The sequence below is a fragment of the Octopus sinensis genome, linkage group LG7, assembly GCF_006345805.1.
Source record: "Octopus sinensis linkage group LG7, ASM634580v1, whole genome shotgun sequence".
Classification (NCBI taxonomy): domain Eukaryota; kingdom Metazoa; phylum Mollusca; class Cephalopoda; order Octopoda; family Octopodidae; genus Octopus; species Octopus sinensis.
This window is the reverse complement of record NC_043003.1, coordinates 71,768,260-71,785,222: the sequence shown is the minus strand read 5'-3', so window position 1 is coordinate 71,785,222 and position 16,963 is coordinate 71,768,260. Positions and strand designations below refer to the sequence as shown.

Genomic DNA, 16,963 nt, shown 5'->3' with positions numbered 1-16,963 from the left:
AACCATCCACATAAATACGTAGCCAAAACCCTGAGCTTTACAAATGTTCAAAAATTATTTTCTTTTTTTTTTCTTTTCTGAGGAGGGTTGTCTCAAATATTCAGTTCTTTCTTATTTATGTATGCATGCACAATGCGCATTTTAGAAGTTTTGAAACTTTTTAATTAATTTCATTAATTTTTTCATTAATTAAGATATTCATTAATTTCAAAGAAGTACAAAATTCGCATCTTCTTCAATGCACTTGTAGTGATCCGGCTTCTTCGGGAAGGCCCTGATGAAGATCTTGAAAGTAAAGGTGTCACAGCCTCCTTCATCTTCTCAATGTCTTCAAAACGACTGTCCCAGAGGTTTTCCTTCAGATTGGGGGACAATCAAAGGTCACAGAGAAAAGTTCTGGACCGTAGGGAGTGTGAAGGACAGTTTTATTGCCCAATTCTGTCAAGAGGTTGATTACCATGTTGAAGTTGTAGACTGATGAATTGTCTTGATGCAAGTGCCAACAATCCGGAGTGGAAGAGCTTTGGCATTTTGCAAATTAGTCAGCTGTGACAAGTAGTGTTCAGTAGGGTGTGTTCAAAGTGCTGTTAATTCAATCGAGAATTTAAAAAATGTTGGTCAGGTTAGCATACTAGATGTATAGTATTGATATACACCCCTCTGGTGGTTGCTCCTTGTCGTGGTGGAGGGGCTTGCATGGACCAATGACACTGAGAGTGATGCCCTCTGGAGTTCTAAACTACTGCGGCAGTATCGTCAAGGTTGAAGACAAGAACCTAGACTAAGCGCAATCAACTACCAAATATCCCAACGGTGGAACAAGCTGATGATGACAACAACATATCTCAAAGCCTGAACCAGTGGATAAAGAGGGCTACGCATGACGGAAAGCTACAGAAGGGGCCACCCACAACTACAACCGGGTTAGCGGAAGTCTGTTGTAGTTTAATAACTGGATCCTGCATGTCTCATTCTATATATGCTTCGGAGAAAGATCATGAAATCAAGGGTGTGGGTCACTTCCTGACAAAATGAGGTCCACCTTTAAACAAATCCACGCGATGGACCAACTCAAAGCAACACTGAAAACTACTGGAATTGGGCCTAAACCGTTTGAAACACCAGCACGAAACCGTACTAAGTGGTGGTGTTCTATAACCATCGGAACTCAAAACTTTAAAGTCACCAAAAGAGAAAAAGAAGAAATTAAACGACTGGAGAGAAAGGCTTGAGAAAATCATCCTCCACTAACATTACCATGTAGTCAATGTCATAGACTCTTCTATGCAAGAATTGGTTTACAGACCCATCAACGCCATCACCATAAAGGAAGCGTTCAACAAAGAAGTAACTAAATTTTTAGATACGAGTTAAAGACGCCGATTGATACACTAAAATTACAATAATCTGCCTCTCTTCTGGAATGAACCACGTATGTTGTTTAAACAATATGTTCTTGCGTATAATAATTACATTAAATATATATTTATAAAACTAGTATCGGCTATACTTATTGAAGTCGTTCCTCTTTTGTTTTTCTGTTCAAAAGTTCATTTGGTCTGTTTAATTTGTCTTGCATGATCATCTCATTTACATATCAGTCGTATGGTTTCAAAGATATTTTTCCGTACAAATCACATAAGGTAACATGCGTCATTTGTCTTTATTGACCTGCTGATAACAACACTTTATTTATTTATTTTGATTTTGGTTTTGTTGATATTATCGGATTTATTTCAGATTTTATGGAGAGCTCTGTTTCTGTGGTTATTTAGGACGATAAGGAAGTTTTATTACTATCATCATCATCATCATTATTATCATTATTATTATTATTATTATTATTATTATTATTATTATTATTATTATTATTAGCAGCAGCAGCAGCAGCAGCAGCAGCAGTAGTAGTAGTAGTAGTAGTAGTAGTAGTAATATCCATCATCGTCATCATTATTGAAACAATGCTCAGGTTAAGTCTTATTCCTGGCCGGATTTATGTGAGTAGCGGGTTACTACAACCAGTAACCTTAGGTATCCACACGTTTTCGGCAGTCTTTCAAGTGCTTAGAACCCTCCAGATAATCTTCGCTGTCCCTAAAAGCAAACCTTCCGTCGGAGCTCTACCGGCTATTCTATAACGCACTTTTCTATCCCAAATTCCAAACCTACGTCATTTGAGAAAAATTCAGATAGTATGGACAAGACTTTCAAGCTGTTTCTCATTTTTCGCATAAATCTTTATATCATACATGAAAAGGAAATGATTTATCTGACCATTTCCTTTTGGTATCATAATGAGCGGTGTCATGACCAAATCGAATAGTAATGGAGATAAGCTATCACCTCGAAATATTCCACGTCTGATGTTCGCTTTTTCGAGATTTTGTTTTCTTCCGATCAATTCAGTATTCCAATGTTTCATACTTTTATTAAGCATTTTCTCCATGTTTTTTACTATTCCAAGCATGCTCATTGTATTACTTATCCAAATGTTTGGTACCATGTCATATGCTTTTTTGTAATCTAGCCATACTACATTCAGTCCCGTCAATCTGTGTCTACAGTTCCTAATTATTATTTTATCAACTAATAAATGATCTTTTGTTGCTCTACTTTGTTTCCTACATCCTTTCTGTTCTTCTGGAAGTAGATTGTTACTTTCCAGATGGTTGTATAAGTCTTCCGTCAAGACACCAGTCATAAGCTTCTACATTAGTGGTAAACAGGTTATAGGTCGAAAATTTGATCCCAAGTTCCCCTTTCAAGGGATCCTTGAGGCATAGCAGCGTCTGTGATCTTACTGCATGCAGTCATCAAGTTCCACAGCGATTTTTTCATGCAACTGTGTAAAATTCTTCAGTCAATAGCTTTGTGCTCCATCTGGGACTAATCCTTTCCAATTTGCTATTTTATTTAGCTTCTGTCTCGCTGTATATAGACTAATTCTGATGTCTTTTTGTCTTGGTACAGTTTCAAATTGTCTTTCCACCTTTGCTAACCACTCTGCGCTTTTTTATGTCTCGTCGGCCTGTTCCACAGCCTTCTCCATGATTCTTTACTTTCTTCCGCATTTGGAATCAGTTCCTGGTCTTGGCATCCCTCTATTTCCTCAAATAGATGCCTTCTATTTGATTGGAACAGTCTATTCTGTTCGAAACCCTTGCATCTTTTCAATTTGACCTTTAATGCTGTTACTTTTTGTGCCAATTCTTCCTATACTGTTTGTTTATCCCTTTCTTCTAACCAGTACTTGGTCATTCAATTTTCTGATTGCTTCCTGATTTTTGAGCCTCTCCTCTTCTCTTTATCCTTTTCAATTGCTCCAGTTCTTTCCATGTCTTTTCCAGCTTCATTCGTATTCTCTTCCTCCAGTTTGGTTCTTCCTTTACATTTGCTTTTATATCTCCAGTGTTTTCCCCTTGTAGCCTACTATGTTAGCTACGACATTAGCAGCAGCTATGACTAGCTGGTTTGTTTCAAAGATGTTTTCTGTTTTAATCAAGCTTAAAACGTCATCTACTTTGTTTGTGGCTTTCCTCGCTTGTTTTCTGTTCATATATCATACATTTGGTGGTACTTCATTATTCCCATCAATTATTTTACCACACAGCATTTCTAAAATCTCCTTCTCTTCCTCATTCAAGTCTTGTGCAATCCATCTAGATCGTCTTCATTAGTTATTTTATCAATATTCTCTGGTACTCTACGATTTCCATCTGCTTCATGTTCTTCAACTCTTACCCCTTCATTACCGCTTTCTGCTAGTGCTGTTTCAGTCTCCCTCTGCTCTTTTATTATTATTATTATTTTTATCATTATTATTATTATTATTATTGAGTGAGCGAGCAGAGCATGCCATATTATTATTATTATTATTATTATTATTATTATTATTATCATCATCATCATCATCATCATCATCATCATCATCATCATCATCATCATCATTATCATCATCATCATAATCATTTATTATTATTATTATTATTATTATTATTATTATTATTATTATTATCATCATCATCATCATCATCATCATCATCATCATCATCATCATCATCATTATCATCATCATCATATCATTTATTATTATTATTATTATTATTATTATTATTATTATTATTATTATTATTATATATTATTATTATTAAGAACTCTAAGCTCTGAGTTCAAATTCCGCCGTAATCGACTTTACCTTTCATTTTTTGGGAAGATCAATAAAAATAAGTGACAGTTGAGCACTATAGTCGATGTAATCGATGAACCCACTTACCCGAAATTACTGGCTTTGTGCCAAAATTTGAAGCCATCATCATCATCGTCATCATCATCAAGAAGTCTTTACTTCTGAGTTCATATTCCGCTGAGGTGAAATTATTACTATTTAGAGGCTTCCTATGATTTTCTGAGAAGTACTAATAATACTGAAACAGGTCCAGAGTTATCTCCTACGGTTACTGAAATTATGAAAAGTAATATTAATCATTGAGAGAAAATTTTCTTCTCTTCAACATAAGAGCATTTATATTTATATGGTTGATACTCTCTAGTTTGCTAATAATAATAATTAAACCGTAGAAAAAAAGTCTTTTATTTTAGCGATCCTTTATTTGATTGTTGTAATTTTTTTCCCAATGATCTTTTTCTTTCAAATTGTAGACGGAACTGGCAGAAAAACAATACAAGCTTAAGAAAGAAAATCTAACAAAAAACCAAAGGATTCTGATGTACACAATACGTGTGACTATCAATATATTTGTGTTAACATGCCTGACTGCCAGTGCTTATCTTATATATTATGTGACGCAGTATTCTACAAACGTGAGTATGAATGCTAACGACGCTTTTATCACTGTTATATAATTTATGCCCCTGGACGAACCACATTGAATCATCTAGGTTGTATCTAGGTAGTGCAGTCGGTGGGTCAGTACATAAAGATAGTATAAGAAATGCTTAGTGGTATTTCGTCCATCTTTATGCTCTCAGTTCAAATTTCACCAAGGTTGGCTTTGCCTTTTATCATTTCGGGGTCGATAAACTAAGTACCAGACAAGCGGTGTAACCAGCTTTATCCTTCCCACCAAATTTCAGGCCTTGTGCCTTTAGTAGAAAGGATTATTATTATTATTATTATTATTATTATTATTATTATTATTATTATTGTTGTTGTTGTTGTTGTTATTATTATTATTATTATTATTATTATTATTATTATTATTATTATTATTATTATTATTATTATTATTATTGAAGCGGTGAGCCGGCGGAAACGTTAGCAGGCCGGCATTTCGTCTGTCTTTACATTCTGATTTCAAATTACGCCGAGGTCGCCATTGCCTTTCATCCTTTCGGAATCGATAAAACAAGTACAAGCTGAACACTTAAGACAATATAATCGACAGCCTTCTCCCACAAAATTTCGGGCCTTGTGCTTATCAGAATTCTTATCGCTTATTATAAAAAGATAAAAAGAAATTATAAAAATAAAAAGAATTATTATTTCTTCTTCCATAACCTACCGTTTGACCATTGTGCCTTTGTTTGGCCATAACGCCTCGCCTTTTAGAATTGGTAGCAAACTGGGAACGTTCCGGCAGTGTTAACTAAAATGCTGTGGAGCGGTTTATGAAAGACACGAACAAGAGATCGAAAATGGGTTCGAAATTTTTCAGCCCATAACTTTGAATGTAAAGTTTTTTCCTAAGGTTCCTATAATGAAACGGGTGTTTTCGTCAGTATTGTATTCGAAAGATCCAGTTAACAATAGAAATAGAACTTCACTATTTGATGTCGATCTTCAAGGCAGTTAGTTTCAGTTCCGTTTTCAAAGTCTAGATTATTTAACTATTCAGCGTCAGCTGTTCTGTGGTTAGTCTAAATGGCTACTTTTTGGAAACGCTTCGAATTGCTCCCTTGCATTTTAGCTGAGTTTTAACTGAAAGAACTAAAATTGACCCACAAAAAACGAGATGATTGAGACTTACTGAAGTAATACAATGTAGTTGGACAAGACGATGGACTTGCAATCTAGCGCCATGGGTCGTTGGACAGAAGTCGCAATTCAGATGACTGGGTATTGGTTCTAACCAGACCTTGCGGTGGAGAGGAACTGAAACGAAGATAGTAGCAGATGCTAATCTCATTCAGAAATGGACTGAGAGGAAGCTTTTCTAGAAAGATTGTGCAGAAGTGGAGAACGACTACATCATCAACGTCATTTACTACTGCCTGAACTTGTGCTTTATTCAACTTTCATCTGACTGGAGTGAATTGTCTACTCTTTCATTTCTTGTTGAAAAAACTCCTTCCAGAGAACTCATTTGCTACTAGAGCTCTTCTGACAGTGAGTCCGGTAAGCTATAATAATCCTTTCTATTATAGGCACAAGGCCTGAAATTATGGGGTGGAGTAAGTCGAACACATCGACCCTAGTGTTTCACTGGCACTTAATTTATCGACCCGAGAAGATAAAAGGCAGATTCGACCTTGGCTGAATTTGAACTCAGAGCGTAAAGACGGGCGAAACACCACTAAGCATTTGCCAGATGTGCTAACGATTCAGCCAGCTCGCCGCCTTTAAGGTATGTTATAATAATGATACACGTCTATGCTGATACTGAGATATCTGCCGAGATTTCGATGTGTGGAATGATCTGTTCCATCGTAGTGTACAATAAAGAGAGGAGCGTGTGTTTCGTTTTATGATCGAAGATGGGCAGGGCAACTGATGATTTAATGCACTGCACACCTTCACATAGGCTGGTACTGCAATATACAGGGAAACAAAATACTAAGATCACAGTGACGGTTATTGGTACGAACATTGACTCCTAGCTCATCGATCAAATTAGCGGTACAGATAAGTGTGGAAGTAACATTAGTTGTAACTCTGATAATATTAAGAGAAATTACTTCGTCCTCAATGCTGCGAAAAGATCACCAGGAAACCAAGTAGTACTATCCTTATCTACAACCAAAATTATGTAAGTGGTTGTAGGTGCATGTACGCTCGTACTTATGTTACGTCCGTGAGTTAGTGTGTGTATATCTATCTTTCTATCAGTTTTTCTATTTCGATATGTGTGTGTATATCTGTCTCTCTTTATTTCCATATGTGTGTGTGCGTGCATGTACAACCATATTTTGCATATTTGTGTATAATCGGACGCAGGAAGACTTCTTACTGCAGAAATAGTCTCTAGAGAAAATTCTCCTTTTAGACGATATGCGTGAAAGCACATGGTGGAGCAATGAATGACGTTATCGGATCGTAGGGTGCATGTGTTTCTGTGTCATTGCGCTTCATCAACTACAAATCAGAATCAGTCTTTCACGATTCAGTAAGAAAAGTAGTTCTTAAATGTAAGAAGAGCAAATAATCCATTTATTAATGTGTACAAAGCTTCATCAAGCTTGAAATAATTAATCCACATATATTGTCTACGAGAAGAATGTTCTCCCGAGATTATCTCCACAGTAAAAGCTCTTCCGATTTCCGTGTGTATACGAACGTGTTAAATATGAGCATATGCGCATATATTTCTTTCAGCTCTGCTTCAAGCGCCTCCAGTTAATTAATTCCAGCTTCACCAAACTTTGAACACATCAGGAAATGTGTTATTTGCTACTCTAATATATAAGAAGAACCATATTTACAGGGCTATTGAAGACTGATTCTGTATTCGTAACTGATAAAGCGTAACGACACAGAAACGCCTGCATACTATGATCCAATGACGTTATTCATTGCCCAATGCTGTGTTTTCATACATTATCAACGAAGACAATTTTTCTTTCGATACCATTTCCGCAGCGAAAGGTCTTCTTATGTCCAAGTGTACATGCATATATTTCATTCAACGTTGCTTCATGAGCTTTGGTTAACTGATTCCATCTTGACCAAGCTTTGTGCACATGAACAAATGTGATATCTGTTGTTCTTATATACAAAAACAACCAATCTTACATGCATGGGTGCAAGTTCTCAGCAATATAGCTTTCTTATTTCTGTATAATCTTTGTTTTAGTTACACTCAAATAAAGATTTTAATTCTATAACCCTCGTTACCTGGGCTATATCAGCGTACCATATCGAATTATATTTTTAAACGAATTTTAAAAGTTTTGTAGATTATACTAACTTTTTAACAGATAATTTTATTACATGAGAGTGGTTATTATGATTATGATTTTTCTTATACCTTTAGGATAACTATTTACATTACTTCAGCATATTTTCTGTTTCTTTTTCCAGTTTACAAAAATGGATACATACAGTGGACAACACAAAATTGTCAAGTTACTTGTGGAATTTATGCCATCTCTGACAATTTCAGCTTTAAATGGTTTCGTACCAATTATATTCTCTCTGGTTATTATTATTGAGGATTATGCACCACAAAATGAGGTTATAATAACGTTAGGCAGGTAAGGGAGATCAGAAATATTCATTTTCAATTTCAGTTATGAATTTAACTAAGCATTGATGCCACCAAGTTACCACAGACTTTACGCTAATAATGGCTTCTACCGTAAAGTGTCTGAAGATGCGTAGCTCAGTGGGTAACGGTATTCGACTCACTATCGTAAAGTCGTGAGTTCAATTCCTGGCAGTGTGTTTTGTCCTGGAGCTAGACACTTTATTTCCAGTCAATTCAGCTGACAAAAATGAGTAGTATCTGTAATTCAAAGGACCAGCCTTCTCACATTTTGTGTTAGGATGAGTTTCTCTGAGGACTATGTTAAGAGTACGTATGTCTGTGGAGCGCTCAGCCATTTGCACGTTAATTTCACGGGCTGGCTGTTCCGTTGATCGGACCCGTTTAAACACTCGTCGTCGTAACCGACGGAGTGCCACGTATTTTACGGTGTTAACTTACAGTGTTTAACTTCAGACTGTAAATTTGCTAAATGAAACACTGATTTAACAATGTCTTCTGACGTTTGTGGTTTTCCTGTATAGAGAAATTAAACTGATTGGATTGTTTGAGAGTAAGTTCATTGACTCTCCACATCTGCGTCTCAGTTACAGATACACATGTATGTGTATGTGTGAGTATTTATATGTATGAGTTGGTGTGTTTTTGTATAAATTGTATGTGTTAGCTAATTAATTTGCATATCAATTTGTATTTCTATGGTTGAAAGACTGAAAACTGTTAGCGCAATTTACAATGACCTTTGTTAAAGACATCGGAGTCCATATGAAGCAAGATAAATGAGAATAAAATATGGAATCTGTTACTGTGAAACAGTTCAAACCGTGGACCAGCGAGCTAACCCATTATTGTGAAACACTTGTTTATTAACCCATTATTGGATTCCTTTTGTTTGGATTTGATAGTAACACAAGGGATCCGTAATATTTCATAAAAATGAGGCAAATTTTGATATGGTCATTATTCCGGTACAAGACATTTTTCTAATACTTTTACGATTTTGCCTACCCAGCCTCCTTTGTATTACTGCGAAATATTAATAATTTCTTTTGTTGACGGCTTTCACTTGAAATGACGTAAAACCAAAAACCTTATATCTTCTCAAACCTACAAGAAATAAATCTAAATTCTGCTGCTGATCATTGCATAACAGTGAGTATATAATGACATGCAGTACTTGTGCATGCCATATAATATCGAAATATTAACATATATGCCACAATATTAATTTGCGATGTCATAGTACAAATATTTATCATTATATGATGGCCTTATATTAATAGCTATCACAATATTATATGATGTCACGCAACTACCAAATGTCTCAGTAATAAGATGAGTCATAGTACTAAAACGATTTGTAACTTTAATACAAAATTCTTAATGAAGGATGTCGATGATGCAGTCGATGCCAATAATTTAGCAATTGATTTCGCATGAAGACAAACGGTCGTACATGGTACTTTAGATCACCACCTTAAACGTCCGTAAATCAGTTTTGCCGGGAATTGAACTTAGATTGTGAAAGGCCGAAGTTAAAACCAAAAATCGTTTTCACCACACTACCATTACTACCAATCTACAACTGTCTACCATGTTTAATATATATATAAATTCTATGACTTTACAGGACTATTCTGTTACGACTTGCTTCGTTGATATTCCTCGTTGCAAGTCTTTACAAGGATGTCATGTGCAAGCCCAAAAATGTTTGTGGGATTGGAATGGAATCGTGTACAAAAATTACGGTCAGTTTCATTACTTCTTTTGTGTATAGATTCATTTGAGGATATGTGTGAGGGCACATCTCTTATTCTTTACTGTCTTCAGTTATTGAACCTTACTAGAACATACATACATACACATACATACATACATACATACATACATACATACATACATACATACATACATATGCATGCATACTTACATGCACACATGCATGCGTACATACATAAACACACACATTTATAAAAGCAGGTGTGAGAGGTGAAGATTTTCGCATGTCTTCCGTGTGATTACAGCTATTTCGTAACCTTCATATAATATTAATTCAGTATGCAAAATTATTCATAAATGTTTGCATGTTATGTTCAGCATAATACAGTACAATTGCATAGGCACAGATAAATGCAAAAAAGAACACTAACTCATCAGCTCACTGGGACAACATGGTTACACCTACGACTGAGGAGCTTATTGTGATAACCACATATTTCACTGAATCCATATTTTATATTACTCTTTTACACACATTCATCTCACACACACACACATACATGCACAAATGCACATACACACGCATACAAACACACACACACACAAACAAATACACACACACACACACACGAATGCATTCATGCATATATACATGCGAGCACGTGCAAAGGGATAGTACCGGTCTATGTGAATACGTTAGTGTGTTTGAGAGAGTGGCAGTAATTTTTGATTTGTTAATTACAAAAAAAAAACATTGATTCGTGTATGAGAGATGTCAATTTGATTCCTATTTGTTGACTGTTCACAACTGTACAGATTTCATAAGGAATAGAAAGTTGTTATATTCATATCTTTCCCGTTGTATGTTAGCAGTGTTAGGTGGAGGCGCAATGGCCCAGTGGTTAGGGCAGCGGACTCGCGGTCATAGGATCGCGGTTTCGATTCCCAGACCGGGCGTTGTGAGTTTTTATTGAGCGAAAACACCTAAAGCTCCACGAGGCTCCGACAGGGGATGTTGGTGATCCCTGCTGTACTCTTTCACCACAACTTTCTCTCACTCTTACTTCCTGTTTCTGTTGTACCTGTATTTCAAAGGGCCGGCCTTGTCACTCTCTGTGTCACGCTGAATATCCCCGAGAACTACGTTAAGGGTACACGTGTCTGTGGAGTGCTCAGCCACTTACAGGCTGTTCCGTTGATTCGGATCAACCGGAACCCTCGTCGTCGTAACCGACGGAGTGCTTCCAAAAAAAGCAGTGTTAGGGAATAGAATGGAATCAATCAATCTTCAAATCCGTGTCGTAAGCTTCTTTTGCTAAGTGTTCGTCATCATTATGCTTATCTTCAATTATTTTATTCAGAATGATCGTCACCAGGTACATGAAGGCTTTTAATATTTGAAAGTAAATCCAGGTCATGTGTCTGAAAGAGAAACAGCTACCAAAAATTTTGAAGTTTCTAAAAATATAAATAGTATTTTAAAATAGTTGCTCGCCCTCCTCTCGTTAAGATATTAGCAAAATATAATTTTCTTAAAATCATTGGTCGGTGCTTAACTGATATCGTTGGTCTGTGACTGGTCATTGCCTAATGCATTTACTGTTAGTGTTTAGAATCTGGTCATGATTCTTTTGAATTCAATCCAATTATGAAAGAATTCTTGAACATGACCATCTTGTTATCTAGCTTCAAACTTAAACTATCGAAATTCTTCATTTTTAAGCGAGTAGGTTGTGATTCGAGGAAAATCTGACAGTTATTCTGGAGCAGCTCCATCAAGCACTTCGTTGGTTTATGAGATAATCATGTAATCAAAGTATGTCAGTTAGAAGCTTAACCTATCTGACCAGTATGTGTTCTTGGCCAAACAGCCCCGTCAACTAGTTTGAACGATTGTTTAAGGCCAGTTCACTCCGCTTCATCGTTAATAACACCGAGGAAGGCAAAAAGTCACAACTTCCTAGATATAATGTACGCAAATATTATGTTTAAAACAGAACTATACAATGAAGTGCACTGTAAAAAATAATTTAGGACGCATATGAATTCATTGATTTAGGCTTATATATTCAATGACTGTAATATTAGGATGTCTACTTCTGCAGGGAACATATGAGTCGTCTCATAACTGAAACATTGTATTTTCTTTGTAACTGGGCCTCTTTCAACTTTAATGCTGCCAGAATCTGACATGCTCTTTAAGTGTGGTTGAGTAGATGTGCATGTATATCTACATGCATGTGCAAACATATATCTATGTATAGAAATGTATATGTAATTTTACTCATACATTTCTCTTCGAAACCCTCTCTGGTGATTTTTCTTTCTTTCCTTCTTTCTCTCTCCCCCTCTCCCTCTTAGTCTCTCTCTCTCTATCTATCTGTCCGTCTCTCTCTCACTTTCTCTCTCACTTTCTCTCTCACTTTCTCTATATCTATCTATCTATCTATCTATCTATCTATCTATCTATCTATCTATCTATCTATCATCTATCTATCTATCTATCTATCTATCTATCTATCTATCTATCTATCTATCTATCTATCTCGCACTATATGCAGAAAACGCAAGCATGGAGAAAACAGAAATACTAATGTTGAAGTCAGTTAAAAATATACTAAATTTTTGACCCATTGTATTTAAGTAAAAGTTTCTGGTAGCAAGTTAAGTGCCATCCACCTGCAGAACACAAACCAAATAGTAACTATTCGTGTACTTTCATCAGCGCGAAAGGAATAAACTTTGCTCCCCCTATATTACTGTAATTCTATTATCATATAAACAGACCACATGCAGAAATAAATACCACAGATGGTAAGTATGGCACAACATCAGTGTATACTTCCCATGTATTCGTAAAGCACGTTGTGTATTCTTCCCATGTATTCGTAAAGGCAGTGGAATGATTCATCCAAACGTCTAAAGCTGGATGTAAATGGATGAAGAACATTACATCTTGTCCTTTGCTCTAAAAATCAATGTGTAATCCGAAATTTCAGCTCTGATAACTCTTAAATAAACTAGTAAAGTTTGTCTGAATTCAAAATATGTTAACTGCTTGTTATCGTTTTTTTTTTTTGTTTTTTTGGTTTTTTTCTTTTGCAGTGTTGGGAATCCTATATTGGTCAACAGTTTTATAAATTAGTTATTACAGACTTTGTGATCAAACTTGTGTTATGTCTCACTGTAGAACCGATACGCAAGTAAGTTTAATCATATTTTTAGACCTCTCTCTCTATCTCTCTCTCTCTCTCTCTCTCTCTCTCTCTCTCTCTGTCTTCTTCACACTCTCCTCTTCCTTTCTGATTGTTTCTATAATAATATAATGTAATTGATGTACATTTGTGTTTCCATAGCTGTTCATTGATAAACTTGCGGTATACTGAAAAGAAAACACAAACTGAAATAGCCTTCATTTTTCTCTTTTTTTTTGGCACAGCTGTTGTATCATATTTAGCTTATGTGTTGCCTAACTATCAGATCATTATGTATTGACTAGTCAAGTTATAGACACCAACATCCTTAACTATACCACTACGTTCTATCATTCTGAAAACTGGTGCCTGTAGAATATATTCTATAATTATCTAGTCACACTCATATCTAACATTTGGAAAATTATGCAAACAGCTTTATATGACTGTTTTCGTCATCACTCTGAATGTATATATCTCTACCCACCTATCTCCCTCTTCTCCCCTTCTCTCTCGCTCTTTTCCACTCCACCCCCTCTCTTTGATCACCATCACAGTTTCCATAGAAAACACTCTACAGGACACAAGCTCATCTACATTATACCCGCGTGATTTCCCACCTTAAAATTTTAATCAATTACAATATCATTCTAAGTGACTGAAGAGATGTTTTGCATCCTCGATATCGTGTATAAGTACCCACATTTTAATATCATTCACACACCTGTAGTAATAGAGATCTCTCCGATCTACATTCTAACAATTTTGACTTAGTTTTGGTCAGATTTTCACTTTTCACACTTTCTTCTCTACATCCATAACTTAGTCACTGTTACTTCTCGCCATAATCCTACATAGGTAATACTATCTTTCACACCGTCTTCAATATATATATATATATATATATATATATATATATCCCGGCACATATTTACTTCCTGTCCCAGGTAGACATATTCTCTCACCTCCTCTATTTCATCACTGCCGATCACCATTCGACCTGTTGGTACATTGTCTGACCGCATGAACTTTGTTTTCATGCGGTTCATCTTGAGACCTACTGCAGAACTTTTGATGTCGAGCTCCGTCAGCATGGTCTGAAGCTGATCCATGTTTTCAGCAGTAGACGAGTGGTACCCGCGTGAGCGGAAAAGACCACCCGGAAGACCTCCACGACGGTGGAATTACGATTTCAGGAGGACGATTGGGATCACGTGGATGAGAAAGGCGCGATCCAGAGAGGAGTGGACAGCGTGCTGTGACCAGCGGTGTCAAATGGACGCCTGACGGACTGGTCGGTCAAAGTGAAGTGAAGTGATATATATATATATATATATATATATATATATATATATATATATGTCTTTTATCTTTTACTTGTTTCAGTTTTTAGAATAGAGCCATGCTGAAGCACAACTTCGGAAAAATTTTAGTCGAATGTATAGGTGTCTTTTTCCGAACCGCTAAGTTACAGGGATGCAAACATACCGGCACCAGTTGTCAATCGGTGGGGTGAACAAGCACAGACATAAAGACGCATCACACACGCACACACACATTCACACACACACACACACACACACACTTACATACATGCATACACACGTACGTACAAGAGGTTTCTTTCAGAGCTTCTATCAACTAAATCTACAGAAGACACTTGTCCAAGATGCCACGCAGAGGAACTGAACCCCAAACCATGAGGCTGGGAAGCAAGCTTCTTACCATACAGTCTATATATATATATTTACAAAAACAATTGCAGCGTGGAAGGTATTTGTAAGCCATTTAAGAAACACACAAAAGCCGTTCGATTCACTTCAACATTTAAGTTTAATCTGTCAAAATATTTTCGTCGCTTTAAGACCGCAACCTGTTCACTGACAAAAATCCGTGCTGCATCTCCTAAACTTAAATGTTGAAGTGAATCGAACGGCTTTTGAGTGTTTCTTAAATGGCTTACAAACACCTTCCACGCTGCAATTGTTTTCGTTTCAGCACGCGATCTCAGATCAAATCACTTGCTATGCAAGTACATCTTCGTAATATATATATATATATATATTTATATATATATATATATATATATATATATATATATATATATATATATATATATATGCATACATACATACATACATACATACATACATACATACTCTTTTACTCTTTTACTTGTTTCAGTCATTTGACTCCAGCCATGCTGGAGCACCGCCTTTAGTCGAGCAAATCGACCCCAGGACTTATTATTTGTAAGCCTAGTACTTATTCTATCGGTCTCTTTTGCCGAACCGTTAAGTTACGGGGACGTAAACACACCAGCGTCGGTTGTCAAGCGATGTTGGGGGGGTGGACAAACATAGGCACAAACACACACACATATATACATACATGTATATATATACGACAGGCTTCTTTCAGTTTCCGTCTACCAAATCCACTCACAAGGCTTTGGTCGGCCCGAGGCTACAGTAGAAGACACTTGCCCAAGGTGCCACGCAGTGGAGCTGAACCCGGAACCATGTGGTTGGTAAACAAGCTACTTACCACACAGCCTTTCCTGCGCCTTACATACATACGCTCATCTTTCAACAGCACCAACTCACAACCATTACTTAACAATCTACAACAAAACGACCTTAAGTTATTAGAATTGTTCCCCCTTTACTATCTCTGATATTCATGACACTTGCTGGTACTAAACTTTCCTTGACAACATAATTATACAGCAGTCCTGATACCCCTATTAGATTCAAATATCACCAACAACATTGTCATGATATGTCATGACTGGGATGATGGCATGGTAGATATTTTGCCGGGTTAAGGCGGCGAGCTGGCAGAAATGCTTAGCGGTATTTCGTCTGCCGTTACGTTCTGAGTTCAAATTCCGCCGAGGTCGACTTTGCCTTTCATCCTTTCGGGGTCGATTAAATAAGTACCAGTTACGCACTGGGGTCGAAGTAATCGACTTAATACCTATGTCTGTCCTTATTTGTCCCGTCTGCATTTAGCCCCTTGTGGGTAGTAAAGAAATAGCTATTTCGTCTGCCGCTACGTTCTGAGTTCAAATTCCGCCGAGGTCGACTTTGCCTTTCATCCTTTCGGGGTCGATTAAATAAGTACCAGTTACTGGAGTCGATGTAATCGACTTAGTCCGTTTGTCTGTCCTTGTTTGTCCTCTCTGTGTTTAGCCCCTTGTGGGTAGTAAAGAAATAGGTAGATATTTTGCCGGTTTCTCTGATGATCATCCAAGTACTCGATTTAAATCGCTTTCTCGTTAAATTAACACGTAAAAGGGAACTGAGTGTTTCACAGACATTCGCGCCCATCATACAGAAAAAAAAAGATTTGTGTTAGTCTAAAGCAACTGTAAAAGGTATTTGAGCGAGATGCCATGTACTGGAATCCACCGACAGTTATGCACACATAACCATAAATCTCAACAACTGTCTTGACTTAAGAAAAGAGCCTTGTCACTTCCTTAGAAACGGGAATGACTTCTGCAAATGACTAAACAATTCTCAAAGTAAAACATAGATATGCATATACATATGATTTTACTTGCTTGCGTAGATACTTAATTTCATAGACACATACACACATACT

The 16,963-nt window shown here is 36.6% G+C and overlaps 1 protein-coding gene across 3 annotated transcripts in view; it reads left to right on the top strand.

The window, feature by feature from the left end:
- The window catches only part of LOC115214060 (transmembrane channel-like protein 7), a 146,418-nt gene that overhangs the window by 106,180 nt on the left and 23,275 nt on the right, over positions 1 to 16,963 (top strand). For all 3 annotated transcript variants that reach the window (XR_005000075.1, XM_036504834.1, XM_029783102.2), the window contains 4 exons: positions 4,660 to 4,821; positions 8,258 to 8,430; positions 10,072 to 10,189; positions 13,266 to 13,363. Coding sequence is in view for 2 of the 3 variants with exons in the window: in XM_036504834.1 (XP_036360727.1) it covers positions 4,660 to 4,821; positions 8,258 to 8,430; positions 10,072 to 10,189; positions 13,266 to 13,363 (551 nt within the window). In the remaining variant the exon portion in view is untranslated. The remainder of the gene's footprint in view (positions 1 to 4,659; positions 4,822 to 8,257; positions 8,431 to 10,071; positions 10,190 to 13,265; positions 13,364 to 16,963) is intronic.